At 38.9% G+C, this 26,941-nt stretch overlaps 1 protein-coding gene across 1 annotated transcript in view; it reads left to right on the top strand.

Annotated features, from left to right (window-relative positions):
• MIB1 (mindbomb E3 ubiquitin protein ligase 1) overlaps window positions 1-16,143 on the top strand; it is a 101,379-nt gene extending 85,236 nt beyond the window's left edge. Inside the window, exons 18-21 of the mRNA XM_018039520.1 lie at window positions 3,847-3,925; window positions 6,796-6,909; window positions 8,286-8,386; window positions 10,743-16,143. Coding sequence (XP_017895009.1) covers window positions 3,847-3,925; window positions 6,796-6,909; window positions 8,286-8,386; window positions 10,743-10,883 — 435 coding nt within the window. The 3' untranslated portion in view covers window positions 10,884-16,143. The remainder of the gene's footprint in view (window positions 1-3,846; window positions 3,926-6,795; window positions 6,910-8,285; window positions 8,387-10,742) is intronic.

The following is a 26,941-nucleotide window of genomic DNA, read 5'->3' as shown; positions in this document are numbered from 1 at the left end:
ATTGTATCCCACTCTTCATTAGGCAGATGAAGTCTGATAATCCTGTAATTCCTTATGGCCAAATTCTGTATATCTGAACTTTTTATCTCATCTGACTCCTTTTGTTTTTTGAGAAGCAGATTCTTTTCTGAGTTTCTGGTTTCTTTCTTTTTTCCCCATGTAACTTAGTGCTTTATCATCTTACTCATTTTAGTTTATGAAATAATTGATTTTCTTTAGTTTTTCTTAATGTGTGTATACGTAAAGTGAGGTTTAAGTTTCTTACAAATAATTTCTTTCAAAGTGAGTAGCTTAAATCAAAAGATACTTTGGTTTTCTTTGGCTTCATTTATGAAGGTTATACTCTTTTCTCGTTCCCTTGTTGTTCTTTTTATTTTTCTCTAGATATTTCCTAAGCTATACATTGACATTCATTATTAGAAACAAGTTGGCACTAATTCTCATGATGAACTAGCTGGGAGTGACTTGAAAGGTGAAATCTTGCCAGTGGTTCTTGTATTTACATAGAGCTGCTTCTAAGACTGTATGTTTTTTATGATCCAAATGACTATATCATTGGTAAAATTTTAGGCACAGGGAAAAGTTCCAGGAGTTATTTTGGGGTGAGAGGTATTAGATTAGTAGTACGTATGTAATTGTTTAACCTGTTTATAAAGGGGAGAAGGATATACTGGCAGCACTCACTGTATGCCAAGCACTGTGTTGGCATTTCATATGCATTACATTGGTGTCAACCCTGCTTTAACAAATTAATGTGAATCGCTTTACTTGGTATTTATAATTTGCTTTAGTTACCTGCTGACAGAGTAACAGTTTGGGAAAGAATCTGAAAGAATAAAAATTTAAGTCATTCTCTTGTTTTTAGATTCTGTGTGTTCTGCTGTTGTGCTTGAAACTTTTTGTTAGATTAAACCCTGTTTCAAAAACGTTTCTTGAGCACTTGTTTTATAACCAAGTCAGAGATGTATATGATAGTTCCCTGCTATAAATTAGTAATCTCTTGACAAACTATGACTTAACAGTAAAAGCTACTCTTCTGTATAGGGATGTCATCAGTGCTTTAAGAGAGACGTGAAGTGAGTTTAGATCCCAGGGTTTTGTAAAGTGAAGTCTCATCTTATAACCCTTATTGATCCTCTGGTCACTCTGGTGTTTTCAATTGAAAAAACTGAATCTCAAAGAAGTACACTGACACTTGGGTCTTGAACTCAGTTTTCTTGATTCTTAAGTCCCTATTCTTTCCTTATGTTATACAAACAAAATTAAAACCAGTGTCTCCAAGAGAGGGTTGACAGAACAGGAAGGTAGAAAGGAAGGAATATGTTGTTACTCCTTTTTAGTCCAGTTCTGAACTCCAGGAATCAGAAAGCTTTCTGTTTGTATTTTAAGTTACGGAATTTTCATTCCTGTGCAAAAGGACGAGAACTTACATATACCCTCCCAAGAGGTTTGTCAGGTTGGTTGTGGAACCTTTGAATATAAGGAAATAGTGACCCCAAGTGGCTAAAGGATCATGAACATCTTCATGAAGATAAATTGTAAAACTATTGTTTGGATGAGGAAGAATACATGAGCTTGGTCTGTTTAGCAATTAAAGAAATACACATGTGAAATTATGAACTATTATTAACCATTCTCGTCAAATTAGCAAAAACAAACTTCAAAAATTGCTAGCCAGGGAAGTGGGAAATGAGTACTCTCTTAACACTGCAGTTGGCTGAATCACTGGGTTCACTTTTTTTTTTGAGAGACCATCCTGAACAATATATATACAAACCTTTACAATAAACATGCTTTGATATAGTAGTTCCACTCCTGGGTATGTAACCTGGGGAGAAAACCCAGAAGGGGTAACATTTATGCTTGGAAAGATCTTTTTAAAGAACTAATAGCTGAATGGGTAAGTGATTATTATATTGGTTTGCTAGATTATTTTAATGTCTTTATAAACAATTCAGATATATAGACAGTTGTGTTGGGAATCAACACATCCTTTATATAGTGAGGAGCAGAGAATCATCATGTGTTAGGCACTGATTGTATATTAAGGGTTGAACTAAACACTTTACACATAGTATCTAATTTATTCTTTTTCTTTTTTCAACTGTCACATTTTAATGTTTGGCCAGTATTTTAGCACGTATAATTCCTACAATATTTATACGAAGATACCCCTCACGTAGAGATGGCTGAATCAGTCAGAATTCTAGCTGCTGATGTTTGGGATTTTCATTTCTTCTTTCACCCAGATTGTGCCTGCTTTTCTTTTTAGCTTACTAACCAACAGATAGCTAACGCATACACCTTTGAAACTTACCATGGTCCTCACTCCTTCCTTTAGAGAAAGGAAAGACTTTCTTGGGAGCTATGAAAAATATACCTGTCTCCACGGCATGGGTCCCTTAGCCACTTTTCCAGAGTCTTCCTGCTTTTGCTCCCCTTCCTGTGGTTTTGCTGGTGTACTGCATAGAGTTAGCAGCTTGGGGACTCAAGGTCATCGTTCCCTTCTTTGTAGTCAGATCTTGAACAGGCCTAAGGCCTGGATGTGTAATCGTAGACTTGGAAGCATTTTATAAGCTGTAGGAGACTGAAATTTATATTTCTTTCAACTGTTTTATATCAAGTTAGAAACTTAGCAGATATCTTAGATTTCTTCTTCTCTATTCTGTACATTTTATTAGTTACCAAGTCTTCTTAAATATTTCTCATAACTCTTTCTACTCCTCTATCTTATTCTGTCTTACTTCAGATATCCACGCCCCACCCCCACAAAATCTGATAGTTAGAATTGTTCTAGGATATACCTCAGTAAGGGCCACCTAACTCCTCTCCCTGTCTTCTAATTGACTCTTACTACCTTGTGAAGAAGGATTGTTCTTTATTGTTCAGAGTTTTTAAAAGCTTCATCTCCACAGTGTTAGGTAACTTGTTAGTACTGGAGCTGGAATTGGAACCCAGGAACATTAAGATTCTGACCAACCATGTCTTACTGCTTCCCACGAAGTTACTGTGTCCATAGCAAGGTCTAAGTTGGGAAAGTCCAATATTCGGTTGTTTAGGTGAAGAGCATTCTTAGGTGGACAGTATTCTCAAGTGACACAAGTAGGGGTGAATGTGTGTCAGAAGGAAGGAGGATGACTGAAGGGTGAATGTGGGGCCAAGGATGGTGGGCCGGGGGGGGTCGGAGAACCAGAGCAAGCTTAAGAAATTATTATACACGCAGAACGCAGATTAAGTGGAGAAGAGGAAGAAAAACTGAGGGAAATCACGATTACTCTGTGGAGGGCTGTGGCTTTAGAGATCAGGGGAAAGACTAGTTCAGAGCTCTGGGCTTCAGCCAGTGGCTGGGGGGTGGGTCCATGTTCTGGGAAAGGATGTGCTAGGTGGCATTCCTCAGATGTGGATCAATAGACCCCTCCCTCCTCCTTCTCAGGCTTCAGCAGTCTGGCTAATCTGGTTAGACTTTTATGAATGTTAGAAATCTATCTTATCTCAGTCATTTGTCCTTTTAATGTTTCTCTCAAAAGTAGTTTAAGCAAAAAAAGAAAACTGAAGTCTAGTCTGTTCTCCCTGACCTCAGAGGAAGTGGAATTTTCGATGTCATTCTTTCAGACAGGTAGGGAGACTGAGGTAGAACGAGGCCAGCGTAGATGGGGTGTTTAAAAAAATGTGAAAATAAGTGACCAAGAGACTAGATAGAGGACAGAGGAGAAGCCTGTGGTAAATTCCTCTGTGTGGAAGAGTTTCCTTACAGAGGAGCAATGCATTTGGATACAAAAGGAGCTGTTAGAGTCACTCGGTTTATTTGTAGATGTTCACGCTTATGCTGTACCCTCTTTCTCGCAGATTGAAGAATGCGTGGTATGCTCCGACAAGAAAGCAGCTGTTCTTTTTCAGCCGTGCGGACACATGTGTGCTTGTGAGAGTGAGTAGCCCAAACAGAACTTCCTCAGAATTATCATAAAAATAGAAAGCGAAGCAAATTATATCTTTGAATTTTTTTAAAAAGGAACTCACGAACAGAGGAGTTGGTAGCCTCTGGGACTCCCCATTTGTTCTCTGTACAGATGTCACCGCTCTCCCTCCTTAGTCCCGAGTGTCAGCGAAAGCTGGAGGCACTGCATTCCCCCAGCTCAACTTTTTATTTCATTTGTGTGTGAGCACAAATGAAATAAAACGACCTCTTCTCACATACAGGAGAAATTTGTTTCCAAAAATGCACGTTGAAACATTTAGTATGGCCTTTTTCCACGTATAAAATGAACGTGTCTTCATTTGTCTGCACCTTTGTGGAGCCTCTCCTGTGTACACTCTCCACTGCTGAACCACTCACAGCAGCTATTTGGGGCAATAATTTCTGGCCTTCTTAACCTTCCTTAACCTCTATGTCAAGAGAGCTTATAGAAATCTTTTCTTTATGGAGGTAATATTAAAATTTCAGAGGCATTTTAACCTTTGCTTTTACATATCTTCCTTGTTCTTTGCAAGTTAATATATTTAGTATTAATGTTCTCCCTTTTAATTTTTACTTGTCAGTGAAGGATTTAAAACATGTTTAACAGTTTATACTTAAATGGGCCCAAGCTAAAACATGGTGTTTCCTCTTATGAAATAGTTCAGTCACTTAGGTGTTGGTTTTTAGTATAAAATCTGACTAAAGTAACAACTGTGTGATAGATTAATCTCATTGGCACAGATTTGCTTTAAGCATTGTTTTTTTTTTGGCCACTTGTCAACTAAGAAATGATCAAGGTTTTCTGCTGTAACATTCTGCTCAAAGTTAATTGTTTCTGTTTACCAGAGACTGGTATAATGGCTATTATCAGCTGTCAGAGGGCAAGAAGAAAGAGAATTCTGTCTTAAGTAAAAAGAGCTCAGGTTATGCAAGTTTTCATAGCCCGGGAGTTAGCCAACATTTTCTGTAAAAGGTCAACTAGAAAACATTTTTGGCTTTGTGGGCCCTGTGATTTCTGCAGTAACAGCTCAGCCCTTTCTATCTGCTTGCCTCTGCCATTGTAGTGCACGAACAGCCTTAGACAACATGTAAGCAAATGGGTGGGACTGTTTTCCATTAAAACTTTATTTATAAAAGCTTAGTGACCAGTTGGGTTTGGCCTGCAGTCTATGGTTTGCTGACCCTGTCATAAAGCTGGTTATAGTTAATAGTTGGTAATGTGGACTCTAGAGCCTTAGTGTAATATTTTCCCTCAGGAGTTCCCCAGAGTTTTTATATTTTTGCTTTAGAATATAACGAGAGCAGCTGCTGATTTTATTGAGTTCTTAATTTGTGCCAACTGTTATAATCTCTTTTTGAGTATTTCCTCATTTATTTTCGTAAGAAACCTAAAAAGTAGATTGCTTTCTCCTTTTTACAGATATCTTGTTATTGGTAAACATATATTTGCTAGAGAAGCTGAAATTGCAGGGAAAAGTCCCTTTCTCAAGGAGTATATAGTACAGCAGGTGGTCCAGTCTCCACAGCACAGTCATCAAGGAAGGAAAAGTTACAGCCCTTTGGACAGGCTGAAGAAAGATTTTATATAAATAATATAACAACTTAACTTAATAGTTACAGGAATTTGAAATAATTTGTTGTTGTTCGGTTGTGAAGCTGTGTCTGACTTGTGACACCATGAACTGTAGCCTGCCAGACCCCTCTGGCCTGCACTATCTCCTGGAGTTTGCTCAAATTTCTGCTCATTGAGTAGGTGATGCTATCTATTTGAAATAATAGTGGCTACATATTACTACTCAGGCTGTTAAATTATAAATTCAAGAGAAAAAAGTCTGCCCTCAGATTGAAGGCAAATCCCAAACCAGTTGTCTGCTAGCAGTAGCTCCTACCTGGTTCATCTTGCCTAGGCCAGCATCTGACCCATCTCCTTTCAGGCCTTGGCACAAGATCGTCCTTGCCAGAGGTGCTCTGTCCACCAGCATCAGCACTGTTGAGTCTATGGCCCCCTTGTCCACACTGGTGATTTTGTGCTTTGTTAAGGTTTACTATCTTATCATAAAGATACCCTGCCACAGTTTCTGTTATTTTTCCTGTTTTTGAATTGACAAAGACACTTGGTACTATAGGCTAAGATACGGAATATACTTTTCATAATAAATGCTAATGGGAAAGGATGTGTTGAAGCGCTATGTGTTATTTTATAATTAATTAATAACTTTAGGTGTAATATTAATAGTCCATAACATAGAATTGTGCCTGAGAATTTCTTCTTTGAATGGGAAAGCATTCTACCTCTAATATAGAGGTATGAGAAAGATAGTCCATTATGATGAATTGTCCTGACTGCTAACACTAAAAAAGTAGTCACTAATTTTCTTGTTAGATTGCATCAATTTGATAGGAGGAAGAGAACTGTATAGTATATTTTAGGAATTGAAGGGACTAGTGATAAAATACTTACAAAAGAAAGTAGTTTTAAAAAATATCATGCTGGCAGCCTTATAATTCTTGTTACAGTAGTTAAATTCATGAAAGGTCTCTCCCTCCTTTGTTCTTAAGCCTTAAGATCTTAAAATATTTATGTTACATATTTTTAAAAAAATTTGAACCTTCCCCTCAGTTTATTCCAGTGTATTAGAAAATGCCGTTATTTTCATAATGATGGGATTTCTACTCTAGAGGCTACCAGTGAAAAATATGCTTTCTTCGGTAGGTAACATCTTGAGAAGGTAGAATTGTGTATCACTGTAACTTAGTGTTTATCTTACTGTTAAACGAGTGGAGGAAGGCAACCCTGTTCGTGTTTTCTTCTGTGAGATGTGTTGTATTGCCATTTGCAGACTGTGCCAGCCTGATGAAGAAGTGTGTGCAGTGTCGGGCAGTGGTTGAGCGAAGAGTGCCCTTCATCATGTGCTGTGGAGGGAAAAGTGCAGAGGATGCCACCGATGATATCTGTAAGTGGGTTTTCTGATTTTGTTGGGACTTTCACAGACACAGCTTCTCATGGGGCACTGTACTGTCTGCTTGTAAAACAGAGGGTCTGTGAGTTGAATCTGCAAGGAACAGGCTCATTATAGGAAACCTGAAGTTGGATTTTTCCAACTTGTGATATTTTGGAGCTTTAAGCATTAGTCTTTTAAGGAAATATCCATGTGTGTTTTATAACAAAGTATTGTTGTGTTCTTAAATATACTTTGGCTATTTTTAAGATGAAATTTATTGTGTCTCAGGGCAGGAGGACATCATATTAAAAATTATTTTTTCAGTTTACACATGTATTAACCTTATTCCTTTATGTAATAGTTTTACCTAGTGTGTTTAATTATTTTATGAAATAGTCATTATTTGTGATGGAGTAACTATAGATAAATGGAAGTGTAACCCAGTGAATAGTGGAAAGATGAAAAGTAAGTTATTTACCATCAACCTTTCTGTACAGTTGACCCTTGAACATCATAGATTTGCACTGCCAGGGTCTACTTAAACTTGAATCTTTTTTTTGGCCACACCAAAAAAAAGCTTGTGGAATCTCAGTTCCCCAACCAGCGATTGAACCCAGGCCACAGCAGTGAAAGCCTGGAATCCTAACCACAGGCCACCAGGGAACTCCCAAAACTTGGATATTTTTTCGTAGTAAATACTACAGGACTCCATGGTTCCTGTGTGGTTGTTTGAGTCCAGTAATGTGAAGAAACCATGGATTTGGAGGGCCACTATAAGTTATTTGTTGATTAACCCTTGTGTTGTTCAAGGGTCACCTATAGTACAGCAGTATAAAAATAGTTTTCATCTCTGCACGAGACGTAAACTGGATGGTCTCTTTGACTTCTTTGTTCTATGTAGGATGAGGAGTAAAGTTAGTGTAGCCAGTTTGTTTTTATCACCAATAGAGCAGGGTAAAAATCCTGGGGACAGATTAACCAGAGTAAAAGTCCAAGTATCTAGAGAATAGGCAAAGTGAGGTAAAAAATTTCTCTCCATTTAGTAGGTATCATGGACCTTTCTTTCACGGAGTTCCTCATCTCGGATCAGTAGCAACAGGAAAGCCTTGGAAAACCTGGAAGTCTCTTTGTAGTGTGGATTATTGTCCACCTGAGTTAAACATAATTAGAAATTAATGTGTAAACCTATTTCTTTTTGAAGATTATAAATGAAGAACTTTAACATGAATGTCACTGCTGTATCCATTGTCCACATGGGAAAAAAGTTTTTTAAGAGCATTCGAATAATAGTATCGTGTTTTTAATAAATAAAATAATAATTTTGAAATTAAAAAATCATTTTTGCTTCACAACAGTCATAACATTAAGATTCTTTGTGTGTGCTTTAGCCAGTGGGAATATTCCGGTGCTGCAGAAGGACAAAGATAATACCAACGTCAATGCGGACGTGCAAAAGCTGCAGCAGCAGCTACAGGACATCAAAGAACAGGTAATGGTGCTTCTCCACGGTGAAGAGCGCCTCCCAAGAGCGCCAGTGCCTCTTTTTCTTAAAAAGTACTAGTGTTGTCCATAGCAAGCGTGGTTCATATTAGTGTGTCCCTTGTAGTATTTGAATATTTGCAGTCAGCAAGATCTGATTAGAAGATTTCACCAAGTACTTGACAAAATAGGAGACTCACCTCACCAAACGTGAAAAAATTCTCCATCACACTTTTCCTGCCTGTCAGATTGAGGGAGGAAGTGTTAGAAACTGTCAGTATCGAGTGTTCAGGCAAAGTACATAGCAGCCGCAACTCACACAGTGCTGATGGGAATATTAATTAGTAAAAACATTTTGGGAAAGTTTGTCGTCATCTCATAAAACTAAGTAAGATTTTGTTTGGGGATGAAAACTTGGAAAAAATAATCACACAGATAGTGTTTAAAATCAAAGGATGGTGGTTGTTTTGGGCTGGGACATGGGGGCAGTTTGATGAGTAGTGATGGTTCCGTTTCATGACCTAAGTTATTTACTTACATTTGATTGGTTTGTGAGCTTTTATTAAACTGTACATTATGACCTGTGCACTTTTCTCTATAAATGTGATGCTTCAATGAAAAGGAGAAAAAGATACACACACACACAGCCCCTCCATAAGAAAAGCAAGGGAAAGATAAATGTTAAATTCAGAAACGTCATTATCAGTGAGGGGTAGGGGAGGGCATATCCATGCCTAAGCTGGGTGGTGGTTATTTGTTTCTTTATATATTATGCATACCAACAGAAGTACTCTTTCATATCTGCTTAATATTTAATAAAAGCAACATTAAAATGAAGATGTTACCTAAAACTTACAGGTTCTGGTTTAAAAAAAGTCTTTTTTCCTTCTTATCTTACCATTTGACCCAGCAATTAAATCTGATTTAATTCAAAGGGTTGAGCACAAAGGGTATTGTTCAGTTGGCAGTCACATCAGTGTTGCCATGCAGTTGTTCAGAGTTCCACTCTTGTCTTTTCTATCTGAAGTTTTTTCTTTCTTAGATAACTTTATGTCCATATTGCATCACTGAAGTATTTAAATAGTTAAAACTCATTTTCTGTGGCATGTTGCAGTTTCTTACCCCTTCAGGGTTACCAAGAGAAAGCATCTGAATAAGTCTCTTTAAATTTTAAACCTCCAATCTCTCTCTCACCCCAATGTCTCTTTAAAAAACAGATTTATTTTATATGCTATTAAGGCTATATTAATCCAAAGTAACTTACCCTGGACTGCACAGATGTGTTTACTTTTGGAAATAAGAGTTATTGATTAACTACATAAACCTCTGGGAAGTTTAGTGAAAAAGAAACTATTTTAGTTTTAAAAAGCTACGTTGGCTTTTTAAAATAAAAACTGATATTTTTATCCCCTTTCTTCTCAAAACTTTGAAGATAAATGTGAAAGTTTACCTTGGAAGAATGGAGCCAGCAAGTGAGACTGTAGTTCTTTTTTGCTATTGCTTTCTTCACAATGATTTCTGATATTGTCAGAGTTGGTGATGACATTTTCCTATAGACTTTAGGCCTGATTTATTAATCTGGACATTTTTATTTATTTCATTTCTGTGTTATTTGGGAAAGGTATAATTCAAAATGAAGTATTAAGATAGATAATGTTTTTATAAACGTAAAATGTGCTTTGTGAGTGTATGTGTGTTTTTTTCTAGAAAATTTCATAGAAATATACTCCTGAATTCTTCCAAGTTGATGAAGTTACATTTAGCAATAGCTAAGGTTAATTGTTTTTAACCAGAGGGTCTGTATTGAAGGCAGTGCAGTGCAGCTTCATGTCTAAAAGCAAGAGCTCTGGGGCCACATGCGCCCAAGCTCGCATTCTGGCTCGTCTTTAGCCTCGCCAAGCCTCAGTTTCCTCTTTTGAAATGAGAGTGATACATGCTTTGGGCCTGGACCACATCTCGCACCGTGCTTGGTGTGTGTGTGTTCTCAGCAGTATCCTCCACTGCTTCCTGCAGTACACTGTGTCATTTTCATACAAGAGCAACCTGGTCCCTAGAGCTGGAGAATCAGTCAGACTGAAGGGGCTGTTTTCATCCTTTTTCTATTAGATTTTGGCATTGGTATTTTTAGTTTTATGTACTATTTATTTTATATAGTACCATTTTATACTGACCTGACAGTACAGCCAGTATTTCTGTTTTTATAAGGATGATCTTAAAGATTCAAAAATTTAAAAGTGTCCAGCAGCCAAAGATTATTTGACTACAACAACAAAAAAAATTAATGACGTTGCAGAGTTGTCAGATTATACTTTCAAACTAGAAAATAGCTCAGCATTTATTACTTTGTTTATTATCTCATATTGCAGACAATGTGCCCTGTGTGTTTGGATCGTCTGAAGAACATGATCTTCCTTTGTGGCCATGGGACGTGCCAGCTCTGTGGAGACCGGATGAGTGAATGTCCCATCTGTCGAAAAGCTATTGAACGGAGGATTCTTTTGTATTAACTAAGAAACCCCCTGTGTTCTGTTAGCTAAAATATTTTGTCCATGAGATCTTAGTTAGCTTTTTAAGCTAGTTGGAGGTTCTAATGAATTAATTTTTAATCTCATAGTTTCTTTGCTAGAGTGTAATTAGACTCTAAATGTCTCAGAACAACGACAACAAAAAAACTCTACAAAACAGTGTTTGAAGCTGTGTATTTTTGGTTTTCCTTTCAGTTGAAACATCAAATCCGTGTAATTCACATAATTTGCGTTCTGCATCTAAGGGAGAAAGTCCTTTAAGGATTTCCTGTTATTTTTTGTTTTCATTGCATTTTCTCTCATAGTTTATAAACGTTAAACCTCAAAAGATGTACTTCCTTATGGTCAGCTGTCTTTCAGTTTATCTTGATTTTTACAGTGAGTTGACACAGGTACCCAGAAAGGTCATGCATCATATGAAAGGTGCAAGTCAAACTATTATGTTTCATATGTTAAATGATAAAATTATAGTACAAGTTCTGCATGATTAAAAGAATATTGAAGCGAGGATTCTCCTTATAAGGTAACATAAAGTTATCCAAATGATTGTCTCTGAATTCTCAGAGTAAATGGAAATACAGAATGAGAGAATAGTGACTTTGCATTCAACTTATTTTCTGGATTCAAAGGAAAATTGTTTTACTTGTTTCAAAATGACTGAGACATGAAAAGTAAAAATAAGCAATCACAGTGGGGAACTGAAGGCAGGGCGGGTGGGGGCATCCAATACAAGAGTGCTTATTAACTGTTATAATTGCCCTTCTTCCCTTAATTTGTACACTGTTTTGTTCAGCCAGCTTGTAAAAAACTGACTGTGAAAAATGGGCCTCAGTTTCCCCTGTGGTTACTTATTCAGGCTTGATCTGACCAGGGAAGTGGTGTTGCCCTGGTTGGGCCCCCGGGGTTCGGTTTAACTTTCCCGATGTGCTGAGTAGCAGTAATCCGGGAAGGGAAAAGCGCTGTCCTCAGTAGGCAATGCTCCTTTCTCCTCTGCGTCAGTTCTGACAGTGTCACTGTTTCTATCGTCCTCAGAGGGCTCGCTTCCATTATCTTTTAGACAGTAGAGCTGACTATAAAGAAAACAGTCTCTCATCATACCTAACAATGGGGATATTATTTAACCTGCCAGCAATATCCAAGACCTTGTAAATAACCGGTGATAGAAACTTAATTTAGAAAGAATGACTAGGATATTTACAGAAATATGTCTGATTATCTGTGTTTTTGTTTTATTTTACTCTGGAGCATCTAATTATTTTTTTCTCTTTCAACATCTGGAATGAATATACATATAAGTAAGTGTTTTGGGGTTCATTGCTGCTACATTATACAAATATCATCTGTTTACAGTAGTATCTACTATATGTGTATAAGTTTACTCCTAAGGATAAGTATCTTTTTTGTGGGTTTTTTCCCCTTTGACTCTGGTTCTTATTTCGGTTCTCCTGCTGCAACAATTAAATTTGAAAGTACAAGGTCTCTAGCCCTCATAATATCATGTTTCTGGCTCATTGATGCCTGCTGCCCCTGCAAGTCCTGGTGAGAGCAGCGGAGCACTTTGCTGCCTCTCTAGTCTCGGTAATTCCATATCTGTGTTTAGAGGAGTGACTTACCATTTAGAACAGCAAAAATTTTTATACATTTTAAATTTGAAAATTTATATTGACTCAGTTACCTAATAACAGGCTACTGAGACTGTTGTTGAAGCCATATTTTGAAGTTATAAAAAGAACATCTGTCCAGTGATGTTCACATAGAGAGACAGACTATTTTCTTTCAGATCTGTAAACAGTGTAAGTCAGGGTTTTCCTTCTCTTCCATGTGCTGTCCATCTCTTTTTCCACAAGGTCGATTGTAAGGAGGCAGCACCTGGCTGACTCGTGCATAGCTTGACCAACCAGAGAATTGTATAGTCCGGAGCTTTACTTCACTTAAATTCTTGCTATAGGTCTTCTGAGCTACAGTGCTTAAGCTTACATCCCTAAAAGGCAGTTTCATCTTCCAGACTAGCTTATTTCCTCCATATTAAAAATATAATAACCTGTAAACTATTAAAAAGTTATGAAGTCACTGTAACTGTAGTGTTGTACACTTGTGGATTTTCTCCATTTGTACCACTTTGAAATTTGTCTAGTGAAAAGAAAATGTTTTTTCATTTGTGTTTTTATGCACCTGAAAAATAATTTTAAATTTATTTTCAGTTTGTGAGAGAGAATAAGTTTAAGAGCATCATTATTTAAGTAACTTTCCTCTAATTCTATGAAACTGCTACCTCTTATGATACGTCTCAGCAGTACTCCCAGTTAGGACGTGTCCTTGTCATGATCATCTTTTTATCTTGTGCCTCGAAAGAGCTTTTGCTTTTCCTAGAATCGTTAGGAAAAAAAAAAAAACACCATCACCAAAACTGACATGCATTCACTCAAAAATGTATTTATTGAGCTTCAGGAGCAAGATACACAATGGTGAAAAAATTGTCAGCTTCTAAGCACATACAGAATTTATCATGCAGCCATTGTGTATTTGAAGTATTCTTTTCAAAAAAAGGGATCTAAAGATACTGATAACATTTCTTCCTAATGTTTTGGAAGAGCTGTCATTAGGGTTCCCTCTCTGTACCCTCTCACCTCTACCATATTTTTTCTTTTATTCTAATATTGTCAGCTTTGTGACCCAAAACATATACACAACTTAACCATATGGTGCTATTCTAATAGTTTTTCTTCCCATAATTTAACATTCTTGCTGTTTATACTATAAACATATTTCATTTTGTTGGGAGCAAGGAAGTTTTTCAAGAGAAGGTCATTTTGTATTAGTATTGGAAAATTATTTTACATAAGTATTTTAGTTTAGCTGGCCAAATTATGCTTGATTATTTGTAAATTCAAACATTGCAGATTGACCATCTAGCTACTGAGGCATAAGATTAATTGATAATGTTGAAAATAACTTTCTTAAATTTACGTTTTTGATGGCTTTAGCCTGTAAGAGCATTTAGCAAATTGCAATGCATGCTGCTTAAGATTTGTCCAATTCAGATTTCACAGCTTGCTAGGTCATTTTTACGTGGCAGAAATAGATGCTCTTGTGTTGTAGAGTAATGTGTTGCCCAATGCTGTTTTTTGTTTATTGTGAATTTTGGACCCTTTTGGACTAGGAATTATTTAAACTTATGAACTTGGAGAATTGGTGATGGAATTGGATAGAGGGGATGATAGGGATTCCAGTAAGTAAAAAAAGAAAAGTCAGTTTTTGAGTTTAGAGAAAAATGGAGATCGTGTAGATTTTATCAAAGCAGCAACGGTAGAAGTATATTCAGCTTTCTCATTTTGCAGAATTGAAACTATACCCATTAATCAGCAGTCGTCTTCTCCCTCCTCCAGTGGAATAGAATTTTGATTAAATATAAATGGAGAAACACCTGAATATCTTAAGAGTTTGTATTTGCAAGACCTACAGTGATGGTGAATAATCAAGTTTGGGGAAGACAGAATTTCTCTTCTCCCTTCCAGTCGTCATCAGTCGTAATTGAGTAGGTTTTAAATATCTGTTAATTAGAAGGGTTTATTTCATTTTGAGTCAGAGGGGAGAAACACACTTTTTAAACATTGTAATTAGGTTAGCACTGAATTTATACTAAATTGACAAGGCATTAGAACTTCTCAAATTTTGTGTGCCTTGTTGTTGAAAATGTGTTTTCTTTAAGTCTACTTGTAACTGTTTTCAAGATGTTTTTTTCCTCTCAAAAAGGCATCCTGATTTTATTTGCTTGAGTATTATAATAGGAATGCTTACTGATATTACTTGATGAATCATGTATAGCCTTGGAACCTTTACATAGATGTAAAACTATACAGTATTAATTATAGTTGTACTTCTTTAAAACACTAAAATTGAGGAAAAGCTATTTTCTCGTGTATACATTGCTTTGCTACAGCGAGGGGGACATTCTTTTAGGTTGAGCCTCAGTGTGCTCTAAGTGGCTGGTTGTGGGTGAGACTAGAGCATGAAGATATGAACTAGATGGTGGAGCTGGTGAGTTGAAGTGTAAGCTGCTGCATGGGCACGCTCTGCCTCCTTTTCTGCTGGAGTATTTTCCAGCATTTATTCATATTTGTGACTAAGGAGGAGATGGAAACCTGAGGTTAAAAATTGAGATTTTTATTTTGTTGAGGAAGCAAAGATGACCTGCCACATAAATATGGTGCCTAAATCCGTAACTACAAGTTGCAATTAATAATGAAATGTGTAAGAGATAATATTGCTGAATATTTTTTTTTCTTGTGCAGTCTATTTAGTTTTGTTTCATAAACATGACTTCTTCCCTCCAAAAAGCAAAATGGTCTTGTAATTTTCTATAGAATAAACAAATGTGCCATTTTGTCTGAAATTGATAATTTCAGGAAGTTATTGAAAGTTCTGACTCAGGGCTTTTTAACAGTTTAAGCAATTGTTAGTTATATTTTGGAAAATCCATCTACATAATTCTTCAGTGCCTTGCAAGAATGATCAACTTGGCAGCACGACTAAAACTTTATAGAAGGTGGTCTTTGGTGTGTGTTTATCGTCATACACATATTGATAAGTTGTATTTCTTAGCTCATGTAATAGCGATTCTGCTTGTGTGCTAGGTTTGGGTAATTCTTTAAAGGAGGTTTTCTTAGATTTGCACTTGATCTTTTTTTTTTTAATGGATTATTTATGGCCATGACACTGTTACCAGGAAGTACTTCTGTGTTAAGTCATTATGCCAAGTCATGTGTCAGTAGCACCTGGGAAGAGGAGCTAGAGTTCATACCTTTTGCTGTTTTAGCGAAAAAGGAGAATCTGTTTGGAAAACAGGTTGTCTTCCCCTCAAATGAAAAGAAGACCTTTTGTTTATATGATTCGGTTAAAAAAACTTTTTTTTAAGAAAATCATGAATTGCATGACACTCTTAAACGCTGGTCTTACTTAGACTGAATCCACAGAATTTTCTGTTCAGTATACTTGTGTCATTCTAGATGCTTTATATTTAGTGATAGAAGGCAGTTTAATTGACTCATAGCAGTGTTTTGCTTTGTATTTTTTCCAGTGTTTTTTAGCTTTCATTTGATTAAAGTCTTGTTTGTGAATATAGTTTTTGTATGGCAAATGATTCTCATTTATTAGCTTTCTCTTAAAAAATGCTTAGCAAGAGCTAAGCTTTTAAAAATAAATGCAAACATTTACCATTAATAAAGCGTATGATGTAATATCATTATATAATGCTTTTCGCTGATCTTTTGAAATTGATCTTTATAGATGTATACATGAGTTTTTATTCTTTATGGCATTTGAAAACAAATCTCAATACATCAAATCTTTTTATTGGGAAGGAAATTGTCATGTCTTTGAGAAACAAGGAAATATATCTCCAATTCTATACAAGACATGGGTGCTCACGTCTAGAAGGCTGTCATGGCAATTGTTTACATTTAAGGTACCTCTTTATCAATGGGGCCAAAGGTTTTCCTATTTTAACACCTCACATTCTCAGGATTAAGAGATATTGTAAAAGTAGTCTAAAGGGTAAACTTGATAGAAAATAAATCGACTAGTCATGAAAGACACAACTTCTTCTATAAAAAGTTTATTACACTTAACAACTCCAATGTAGATTTCATTTTCAAGAGGTACACATTTTAAAACAATGATTTACTTGACTTTGTTAGCATTTTGTGACTAAATCAGTAATAGGAGTTTGTGAGTTATTTTATTTTTCAAGTTAATAGAAGTACTTATTTGTGAAGTTACTGGGAGGTTGTCTAGTTTAGTTCAAAAATTAAGTATGTATATAACTCAGATGTTTAAGAGGAAAACCATCTAAAACAAAAACTTTTTAAAATTGTTTATTTGAAAAAAAGCATATGTATTCCACCTTTAAAATTGTGAATTAATTTTTTTGATAACCTCTAATTAACTGTATTTGGGGGTTTATTTCTATTGCTGTATATATAATTAGACATTTCATGGCAATATTTTTCATTAAATTGAAACTCTGTATAGGTTTTAAAAATAAACCCATTTTAGAAAATCTGATTTCTACTTTTTATCATTGATAGGTATTCATTCAGAGAAGTTAAAATTGTTAGTCTTACAGTGTAGCATTTCCCAGACTGACTAATAATGAAAACGTTTAAATGATACGTTGCAGGGCAGTGATAGGAGTTTAAAAGATAGAATGAGTGCGTGTGTTAAAGTAGAACACCAAAGACGATTCTCCCATAAATTAATCGCTAAAGAATGATCATCTGGCTAATAGTTGTTTTCTCCTTATAACAAAACTAGTTGAGAGATTTATTTTTATCTTAAGGATAAAAAGATGATAAACATTATATGAAAAGATAAGACCTGGAACAGTGACCGTTAGTCCCAGAGTTGATGCTGTGTCCCTGCAGCCACTGGGCAGTGCTGCGTTTGCACTGATTTTAGAGTCAGATACCATGTACTCATGCTTAAAATGCCCCTTCATGTTAGGTTCTCACTCTTAGATACGGCGACTCTCTGAAAGGCAGTTTTTCAATCAGCGTAAATATTATTTCTCATACGTTTAAGACTGTTGACCTTACTTCCTTCTATTTCCACAGAACAAGTAATATCTTGAGTGAAATATTGATGTACAGTTTGGGAAAAGCCTTTATAGGTGAATTTAACCCTGATTTAATACAAAAATAGACAATTGAATCAGAGTGTCTTTGGCTGCTGACCATGGGCAAACCACACTGAAGAAAGACTGAAGTTCACAAAGACTATATACCATTAGTATGAATGTAATAGTGCAAGAGTATTGTGTTAGTTTCCTATTGCTCTGTGGCAAATTACCATGAATGTTTTGGCTTAACACAGTAGGAGTCTGGGAGGTCAGAAGTCTGACTTGAGTTTCCCTGGGCTCAAATCAACCTGTTGTCGGGGCTTTCTGGTTGCTCTTAGGGAAGTTTCATGTCCTTGCTCTTTCTAGTTTCTGGAGGCAGCCCACTTCCCTTGGCTCCGGTTTGTCTTCAAAGCCATCAATGGCCAGCTGAGTCTCACATTGCATCATGCTGACAATCAATGCCTCTTCTGCCTCCTGAAATTTTCCACTTTTAAGAATCCTTGGGACTTCCCTGGTGGTCCAGTAGTTAAGATCCTACAAGCCATGCCGCATGGCCAAATAAAGAAAAAGAAAATCCTTTTTTTTTTTTTTTGCCCGTGGCAAAAGAATGAATGGGCAAATGAATTGATGAGAACTTTCAGCAAACTAGGAACAGAAAAGAACATCCTCAACTTGATAAAGAACATCTACAAAAAACCTACAGCTGACATTACTTTGAGACTTAGCAACTAGGTGCTCTTTCCCCATAAGGTTGAGAAGGAGGCAAAGAGGTCCCCTCCTAAGGTCTTAGCTAAAGCAATAAGACAAGAAAAGGAAGTAAAAACTATACAGATGAGAAAGAAAGAAAACTGTCTGTAAATGACATGATTGTCTATTTGCAAGTTTCTAAAGAATTGACAGGAAAACTCTTGGAATTAATAAGCCATTATAGCAAGGTTGCAAGATAAAAAGTTAATGTACAAAAGTTAACTGCTTTTCTATATACCAACAGTGAAAAGTTGAGATTCGAAATTTAAAATAATATCACCTATATTTGTTGTTTAGTTGCTAAGTCCTGTGCAACTCTTTTGACCCCATAGACTGTACCCTACCAGGCTCCTCTGTCCATGGGACTTCCCACGCGAGAATACTGGAGTGGGTTGCCATTTCCTTCTCCAGGGGATCTTCCCAACTCAGGGATTGAACCCATGTCTCCTGCATTGGCAGGTGGATTCTTTACCACTGAGCTATCAGGGAAGCCCACCACTTACATTAGCACCCAAAAAATACTTGTGTATAAATATAACAAAACGTGAAAGATCTATATGAGGAAAACTATAAAACTCTGATAAATTTTTTAAAATCTAAGTAAATGGAGAGAGATGCCATAACTATAGATGGAAAGAATCAGTATTATTAAGATGTCAGTTCTTCCCAACCTCATCTATAGATTCAGTGCAGTCCCAAACAGAATCCCAACGGGTTATTTTATAGGCATCACCAAACCAATACTACAGTTTATATGGGAAGGCAAAAGACTTGGAATAGCTAGAAAAATATTAAAAATGAACAAAGTCATAGGACAAACAGTATCTGCCTAAAGACTGACTATATAAAGCTAAAATAAGATATTGTAGGTCAACTATCTCAATTTTTTAAGAAGCCATCAAGACTGTGATACTGGCAAAAGATTGGGCAAGTGGATTTATTAAACAGAGAGCCTACCAATAGACCCACACAAATATAGTCAACAGATCTTTGATAATGGCCATGAAATGGAGAAAGGGTAGGCTTTTAAAGAAATGGAACAGAAACAACTGGCTCAGCGGTAGAGAATCCTGCCGCTGCAGGAGACAGCAGGTTTGATCCCTGAGTTAGGAAGATCCCCTGGAGAAGGAAATGGCAATCCACTCCAGTATACTTGCCTGGGATATCTCGAAAAGAGTCAGACACTGCTTAGTAACTAGAACAAACCAAAAAAACCCCAGCAACAACTGGGCATATACATGTAGGGAAAAAAACACCTAGATTCAGACCTTACACCTTTCACAAAAATTAACTCAAAATGCATCATAGAGCTAAATATGAAATGCCAAATATAAAACTTCTGGAAGATAACACAGGAGAAAATCCAGATGACCTTGAGTTTAATGTGTATGTATTTTATTCTACTTCATTTCATTCCATCCCTTTTCATTTTATTTGTCTTTTTGCCTCATGCTTGCAGGAATTCTCTAAACGGGTTGAACCTGGGCCATGGGAGTGAAAGTGCCCAGTCCTAACCATTAGACCCCTCGGGAACTCCCTAGTTATAAGTTGTTAGATACCATACTAAAAGCATGACACACGAAGGAAACGATTGTTAAATTGGTCTTCTTTAAAATTAAAAACTTACACTTTGCAAAAGACATTTTTGAAAAAAATGAAAAGTAAGCCACAGGTTGGAAAAAAAAACACCTGCAAAACACATAAAGGGGCTTGTATACAGAATGTAACAAGAACCCTAGAGCTTGAGCATGAGAAAGCAACCCAACTAAAAAAATAAGCAAAGATTTGAACCGAAAGCTCAATAAGGAATATATTGCATATGGCAAACAAGCGTAAATGTTTCGCCTTTTGAGAAACTATGCCAGACACAAAAGGCCACATACTGTATGAGTCCATTTAAATGAAATGCCCAGAATACAGACATTATTCTATACAGACAATAGACTTCGGTGGCTGCCAGTGACTTGGGAGAGGGGTGAAGGGGGTCTGACTTCTGTAATGGGGTTTCTTATAGGGGTGATGAAAATGTTTTGGATTGAGTTGCACAGTGACCTAAAAACCACTGAACTTTTAATATTTTGAAATGGTGAATTTTATGATATGTGAATTGTATTTCTATTTTTAAAAAGAATATTAGTGATCTCCATAAGTAATCGTGTAGAGATCCCATTCGCTGAGGCTCTTCTCCAGGAAATGGACAGTTTGGCTTGAGAGTCTAAGCATCATCTTAGCCTCTCCAACCTGGTAACCAGGATTTGTTCAGGTCCTCCCATTCCCAGCCATCAGACGGCCGCTCTCCCCCTGAAGTTAAAGTGAAGCCAGGCTTTGCCCTGACACAGTATATTTACTCAGAAGACCTGTTTAAAGAAAGGCAGGGACTAATTATTTCTGGTATAGTTGATTGCATGAGTAAACTTGGGAGATAATGAAGGTCAGGGAAGCCTGGCATGCTGCAGTTCATAGGGTAGCAGAGTCGGACATGACCGAGAGCCTGAAGAACAAACTGGGTAATGAATCGTTTCTCTGTATCTTCCAAAGATGACCTGCTCTTTTTTTTTTTTTTACGCTATTTTAATTTCATGGATTTAAACATTTTATACATCTTATTAATAGTATATTGCAGTTATACTGTACTCTTTGGCGCTCCCACTGTCCCATCTCTGGTCAGTGGAAAGTTACTCAAACTGGCTTCTGAATTCTATTGACTCAAACGTGTTCCTCGTTGGGAGTCTTCTTGCTCTCTGAAATGACAAGATTTCCAGTCTCATCCTGTATATTCTCTGCACAGACGTGGAATAGAACATGTCTCCAAGGACTCCTGGCTCTTTTAGTGATAAGTGGTATCTAGAGGGCATAATTTGGGTGCTAGAGGTGTCAATGCTTTGGGGTTGGTCATTGCTTCTTGGCCTTTTCAATGGAAAGAGCTAGGAACATTTTTAAGAGAAATGGTATGAGTTGAAACAAGCATCTCGGAACTCAAATTCAGGACCACTGGCTGTTTATTTAGTCTTATTGATTTTATGTCTACTTCTCTTTTCAACCAGTTAATAAATGTATTTGCTTTATTGCACAGTCACAGTGTTATCACCAACAGTATGATTTCTGAAAACAGTTAAAATATTTTTGCAGTGTTTTTTTCTTAAACATTAAAGTAAATCCCACTGGGGATGTTTTAGTGAAATGACTGTGTTTTGAAGACCCTGGAGTAGCTCTTTCTGTATCATTATGCTGTCAACTCACTTTCAGATATTAGGAATTGCCTTCATCATTAATTTTTTAAATTTCATTTTAAGTTATGTGAAATATGTACATTTTTCAAAGTCAGTTCCACAAAGCAAGACATAGTCCAAGAAGTCTAGCTTCCTTTCCTATCCCTTCCATCCTCCATTCTCCTATAAATAATATTATGGTTTATTTTCCCTCCACTGTTTTTATTTTAGTACTACAAAATACACGTATATATTGGTCCCCTCTTGTTTTGAAAAACACAAATATGCATACTCTGCGTGTGGTCTCTGCCCAACCTCTTACATTTTAGTAAAAACTACTTAATATTATATAGAATGACTTTTTAAAGAGTTGCTCCATAGAGAATGGATACATGTTTACGTATGGATGAGTCCCTTTGCTATTCACATGAAACTGTGACAACATTGTTAATCGGCTATACCCCAGTACAAGATAAAAAGATCAAAAAAAGAAAAATCGCTCTGCAGAGGGAAACAGGAAAAGTAGGAGAAGTTGCCTGTCATTCCAGAGCTGAGAGAGGGTGGCCTACAAAGTCTGCTTCTGGGCTGCCTGGCCTGGTGAGTGGGAGGTCAGAGTGGCCTGGAAAGTTGTGGGCGTCGTTCTGGGGCTCTGGCCAAGTGATCCTAAGCCAGGCAGGTTGGTTTCCCGCTCCCCAGACTCTGGTTTAATCCAGCATCTTATCCTCCAGCCCCATCTCCCCTCCCCCCGGGAAGAAGGGCAGGGTGAGGAGTCATCGGCCAGCCCCTGGAAACTTCTGAGGGGGAAAATCACACCAGTTGATGTCCTGCACCGTGCTCCCCATCTCACCCCGCTCCCCCCACTGCCAGGGAATGCTGAGGGCTGCTTACCTTGGAACACAAGGAACCTCAAACTGCAGGTTGGGAACACAGGAATTGTCTCCTTCCAGTCTCAGCAAAGAGTATTTACTTCTGAGTGGGATGTCAGGCATTTCCTATGGGAAGATAAACGCAGACACACGCCAGAGCCCAGGACAGTCCTCCTGGCCCCGCTGGGGAGGCAGGGGGTGGGAGCGGGGTGGGTCTCTCTGTGCCCCATTCTCTGGAATTCTGCTCACACCAGGGACACCAGGCTTCCTGGCCAAGAGGTGTTCTCTGTCTGTGTGTATTGTGAGAGGCTCTGTCAGACCTGGTCCCAACTGAGGAAATTGTTCATTGAAAAGAAACTTCTAGATTTTTTTTTCTCTCTTTTCAAAAGATGTTCTGTACAGGAGTGTAAAGTGACTGTCCAGTGAGCATCAAGATGATGAATAAATATGACATCCTTATGTTTAATGATAGCAGCCTAAACTCTTACGTGCACCTACCATGCGCATCAAACTTACTAACAATGAGTTTCATTTTACCTGTGAGGATGGTGAGACTCAAGAGACATTAAACAGATTGCTTAGCCTTTCATTTAATCAGTAGCTGTGCTAGGATCCAAAACTGGATTTCTTTTTCTTATCTGCCCCCTACACTTCCTTACATCGTTTTTTTTTTTTTAAACCAAAAGCATCACAACTTGACATCACACATCTCCTATCTTTGATGAAAGCCCTGATGGGTGTTGGGGAAAAAAGTTGATATGAGAAATAACTGAGAATTCCAAGTTAAATGGAAAGAAACTGGGCAGTTAGTAACATACCTCACCTTTCTGCCCTGTGATTTTTTTCCCTGAAGGACGGTAGAAAAGTAAGTTCCCCAAACTGGGATCTGTCTGGGTGCGCCCATGTTGAAGGACAGGGAAGCCTGGCGTGCTGCCATCCATGGGGTCTCGAAGAGTCAGACACGACTGAGCTACTAAACAAACAGGTGCACCACCTTCTCTCTTCCACAAGGGGTCAGTAAAATCCTCTTAGTGAGCTGAAGACCCTACTGCCAGTAACCCCTCCAGGACTTAGCACTGGTCCAGGAGGATCGTTCTGTTATTGAACAGACCTCTGACCTTCACTCCTGCAGTATCATGACAGGAGAGCAGGCTATTTTGACTAGGTGTTAATGAGAACCAAATCTTTGGTTTACCATTTACATGCCTGATGAGTGGAAGAATTTTTCACAGGCTAGTCTAGGGCTACATTCATTTCAACCCCCTTTTTTTTTTCTCCTCCACAGTCTGTTGTACCTTAGATACCAAGTGCGTCAGGAATATTAAGATACTCCTTTCAGCCCTGCTTTTCCAATCATACCACCAGGCGGGAGAGTGATGGAAAGGGTCCTAGGAGCCATGACCATACCAGAAGGCTTAGCAGTAACATAAATATACAGAGGGGCTTCCCTTGTGGCTCAGCTGGTAAAGAATCCGCCTGCAATGCAGGAGACCTGGGTTGGGAAGATCCCCTGGAGGAGGGAAAGGCTATCCACTCCAGTATTCTGGCCTGGAGAAGTCCATGGACTGTATAGTGGTGTTGGAGAAGACTCTTGAGAGTCTCTGGACAGCAAGGAGATCCACCCAGTCAATCCTAAAGGAGACCAGTCCTGAATATTCATTGGAAAGACTGATGCTAAAGTTGAAACTCCAATACTTTGGCTACCTGCTCCGAGGAACTGACTCACTGGAAAAGATCCTAATGCTAGGAAAGTGAAAGCTGGAGCAGAAGGGGATGACAGAGGATGAGATGGTTGGATGGCATCACTGACTTGATGGACATGAGTTTGAGCAAGCTCTGGGAGTTGGTGATGGACAGAGAAGCCTGATGTGCTGCAGTCCATGGGGTTGCAAAGAGTCGGACATGACTGAACTGGACTGAACTGAACTGAAATATACAAAGAAGTTAACTGCAAGTCACCAGGATGTATCTAAATAAACCCCAAAGAAATGCATCCTTATTGTACACCACCCCCCATCTACCTCATCTCAAAAATGCAGGGCTACCTCATGGCCACCTGACAGAGAAGTGAAAGAAAAGTGGGAGGAGACATACTGAGTGGTCTTAACTGATTGCATTTAAAATATGTTACTTTTGCCTATTTTGCAAACAACGTGACCACATGAGCATACTCCTGGACCTTTCCCAGGACTGCCTGTCTGGTGGGGCCTGCAGCTGAAGCTTCTTCAGTACTGGCGGGAACGACCCTATGGACACCCAACTCACGCTCAGCCTTGCCACAGCTGGTGGGGAGAGAGCAACCCCAGCCCACTGCTGGCAAGGATACGTGTGGCATCTAGTGACCGGCCCTCTCCAGCAGTAGGCAGGCAGGTGACAGGATTGCCCCATACCCCTGAATATTGCAGTCTCTGCCCTTTTTTTGGGGGGGGGGTGTCCTCCATTATTTTATTTGCATTCTGAATCTGCTCTGTGGTCACTTAAATAAACTCCTTGCAAGTTAAGATACGTTACCAATCAGCAAGCAGTCAAGAAAATAGTAACCCAGGGATGTCCTGGTGGCTCAATTGGTAAAGAATCCACCTTCAATGCAGGAGACGGGGGTTTGATCCCTGGCTGGGGAAGATCCCCTGGAAGAGGAAATGGCAACCCACTCCAGTATTCTTGCCTGGAGAATCCCATGGACTGAGGCGCCTGGCAGGCTACAGTCTACAGGGTCACAAAAGAGTCCCTGACCGGAGTTAACGACTAAACCAACCCCCACCCCTAACCCCAGGAGTGCCAGAGGCGATGGGAGCACCACCCTTCCTCATTGCTCCTGCAGCCCAAGGGACTTGGTCGTTTTCTATACGTATTTATCTTTGGTGACAGCCCCCAGCTGACTTGCTCCTACATCCCTTCCAACAAAGTCGTAACTGGTTCCGTGTATTAAATCTTCCTCTGAAATGCCTGAAATGCTTTCCATTCTCTTGGCAGACTCTGATTGGGATGAAATGTAATTTGGGGGAGGCTATGGGTCATTACCTCAGGAAGGAAGGTCAGGGGAGACTCCCGCGCACAAAGCACGACGGAAGTGAGCACGCTGATGGAGACGTAAGGCTGCGTTGCCATCTTGTGTTGTCCGCTCTCCTAGGACCCGCACTGTGAAAGCTTTGCTCCTGCGCTTCTCCTTGGCCTGAAACCTCCACCCAGCACACCTCTCACATCCTGACCCAGAGCCCTGGAGCTTCCCAGGAACTCCCAGACCCTCGAATCTCTCTATCTGCACTCCTCCAACTTTTAACGAGCAATTCCCGAAGCAACTATTTGTTAAGGATCCATTCCAGGCTGGCCTTCGGGTAAACCTTCGTGTACTGCTTACAAAGCATTTTATGTGAGTCCATCTCTGTTGAGCCAGATTATAAACAAATTGGTGACAGGGACTAGGATTTCTCACGGGCCTATCACAGTTCTGTGTGCATGTCAGCACTGAATAAATACTCATTTGATTGATGCAGTTCTGCCTCCCCTCTGAGGACCAAACCTCTTGGCAGTTTCCTCCAAGGAGACTGGAGACTCTGGGTGGTGAAGGTGGCGTTATCTCCTGTAGAAATTCTAACGGGATTTCTCCCATCTTTGCTAATAGGCTCGTGCATACTCCTCAGCTCAGAGCAGAGGCAACTGTCCTCCAGTAAACCAGTCAGCAGCTGTGATTCAGGGCAAGATGGCAGCTGAGTCCAGTTACTGACCCCCCTCAGCCCGGATTTCTTTGTGAGGTGGCAGGTTTTGGGGGGTCCCCTGTAGCTGGATCACACTGTCCCTTCATGCCATGATCACTTTGCGTCTGGGTATCTCAGACTCTCCCTTGTCCCGTGTCTGTCCTGGGAGTCTCAGCCTCACCCAGGTTTAGTGTTGACTCTGCCCTCAGCAGCCGAGGCAGGTCTTGGCGAGTCCCAACCCTCCCCCCCCTCCCCCGGCTCTGCTTTCCTCCCATGGAGACTGGAATAACCTTCGAAAATTAAATAACACTGCCTGCTTAAAAAAACTTAATTTAAAATTTCATCTACTTTGCAAATTTAATTTAAGATCCAAGATTCTGAGGCCCTGCCATTTGCTAAGTCCTTATCTACCTCTTAAGGGAGTGAGGGTTCTTTTATCTGGGGCTAGTTAAGCTTAAACTCTCTGTGTCTCAGCTTCCTCATCTGTGAAATGGGTGCATTCCTCTGCCCAACAGGGGAGTTTTGAGTAAACATCTTCCTATCTGGGTAATTGCCAACTCTGCCTTCCCACTACCAGACCCGAAGGCACAGCCTCAATCATCCTTGGTTTCTCTTTTACTCTTTGCTTAACCCCAACTCATCAGCAAATCCCCTCCCATACCCTATTTTCTTGTTTACTGTTTTTCTCCCACAACCAGAACAATGCTGCTGCTGCTGCTGCTGCTAAGTCGCTTCAGTCGTGTCTGACTCTGTGCGACCCCATAGATGGCAGCCCACTAGGCTCCTCTGTCTCTGGGATTCTCCAGGCAAGAATACCGGAGTGGATTGCCATTTCCTTCTCCAATGCATGAAAGTGAAAAGCGAAAGTGAAGTCACTCAGTCGTGCCTGACTCTTAGCAACCCCATG

Source organism: Capra hircus, chromosome 24, assembly GCF_001704415.2.
Source record: "Capra hircus breed San Clemente chromosome 24, ASM170441v1, whole genome shotgun sequence".
Taxonomy (NCBI): Eukaryota; Metazoa; Chordata; class Mammalia; order Artiodactyla; family Bovidae; genus Capra; species Capra hircus.
Note: the sequence above shows the minus strand (reverse complement) of the source record. Positions and strands in the feature narration are given on the sequence as shown.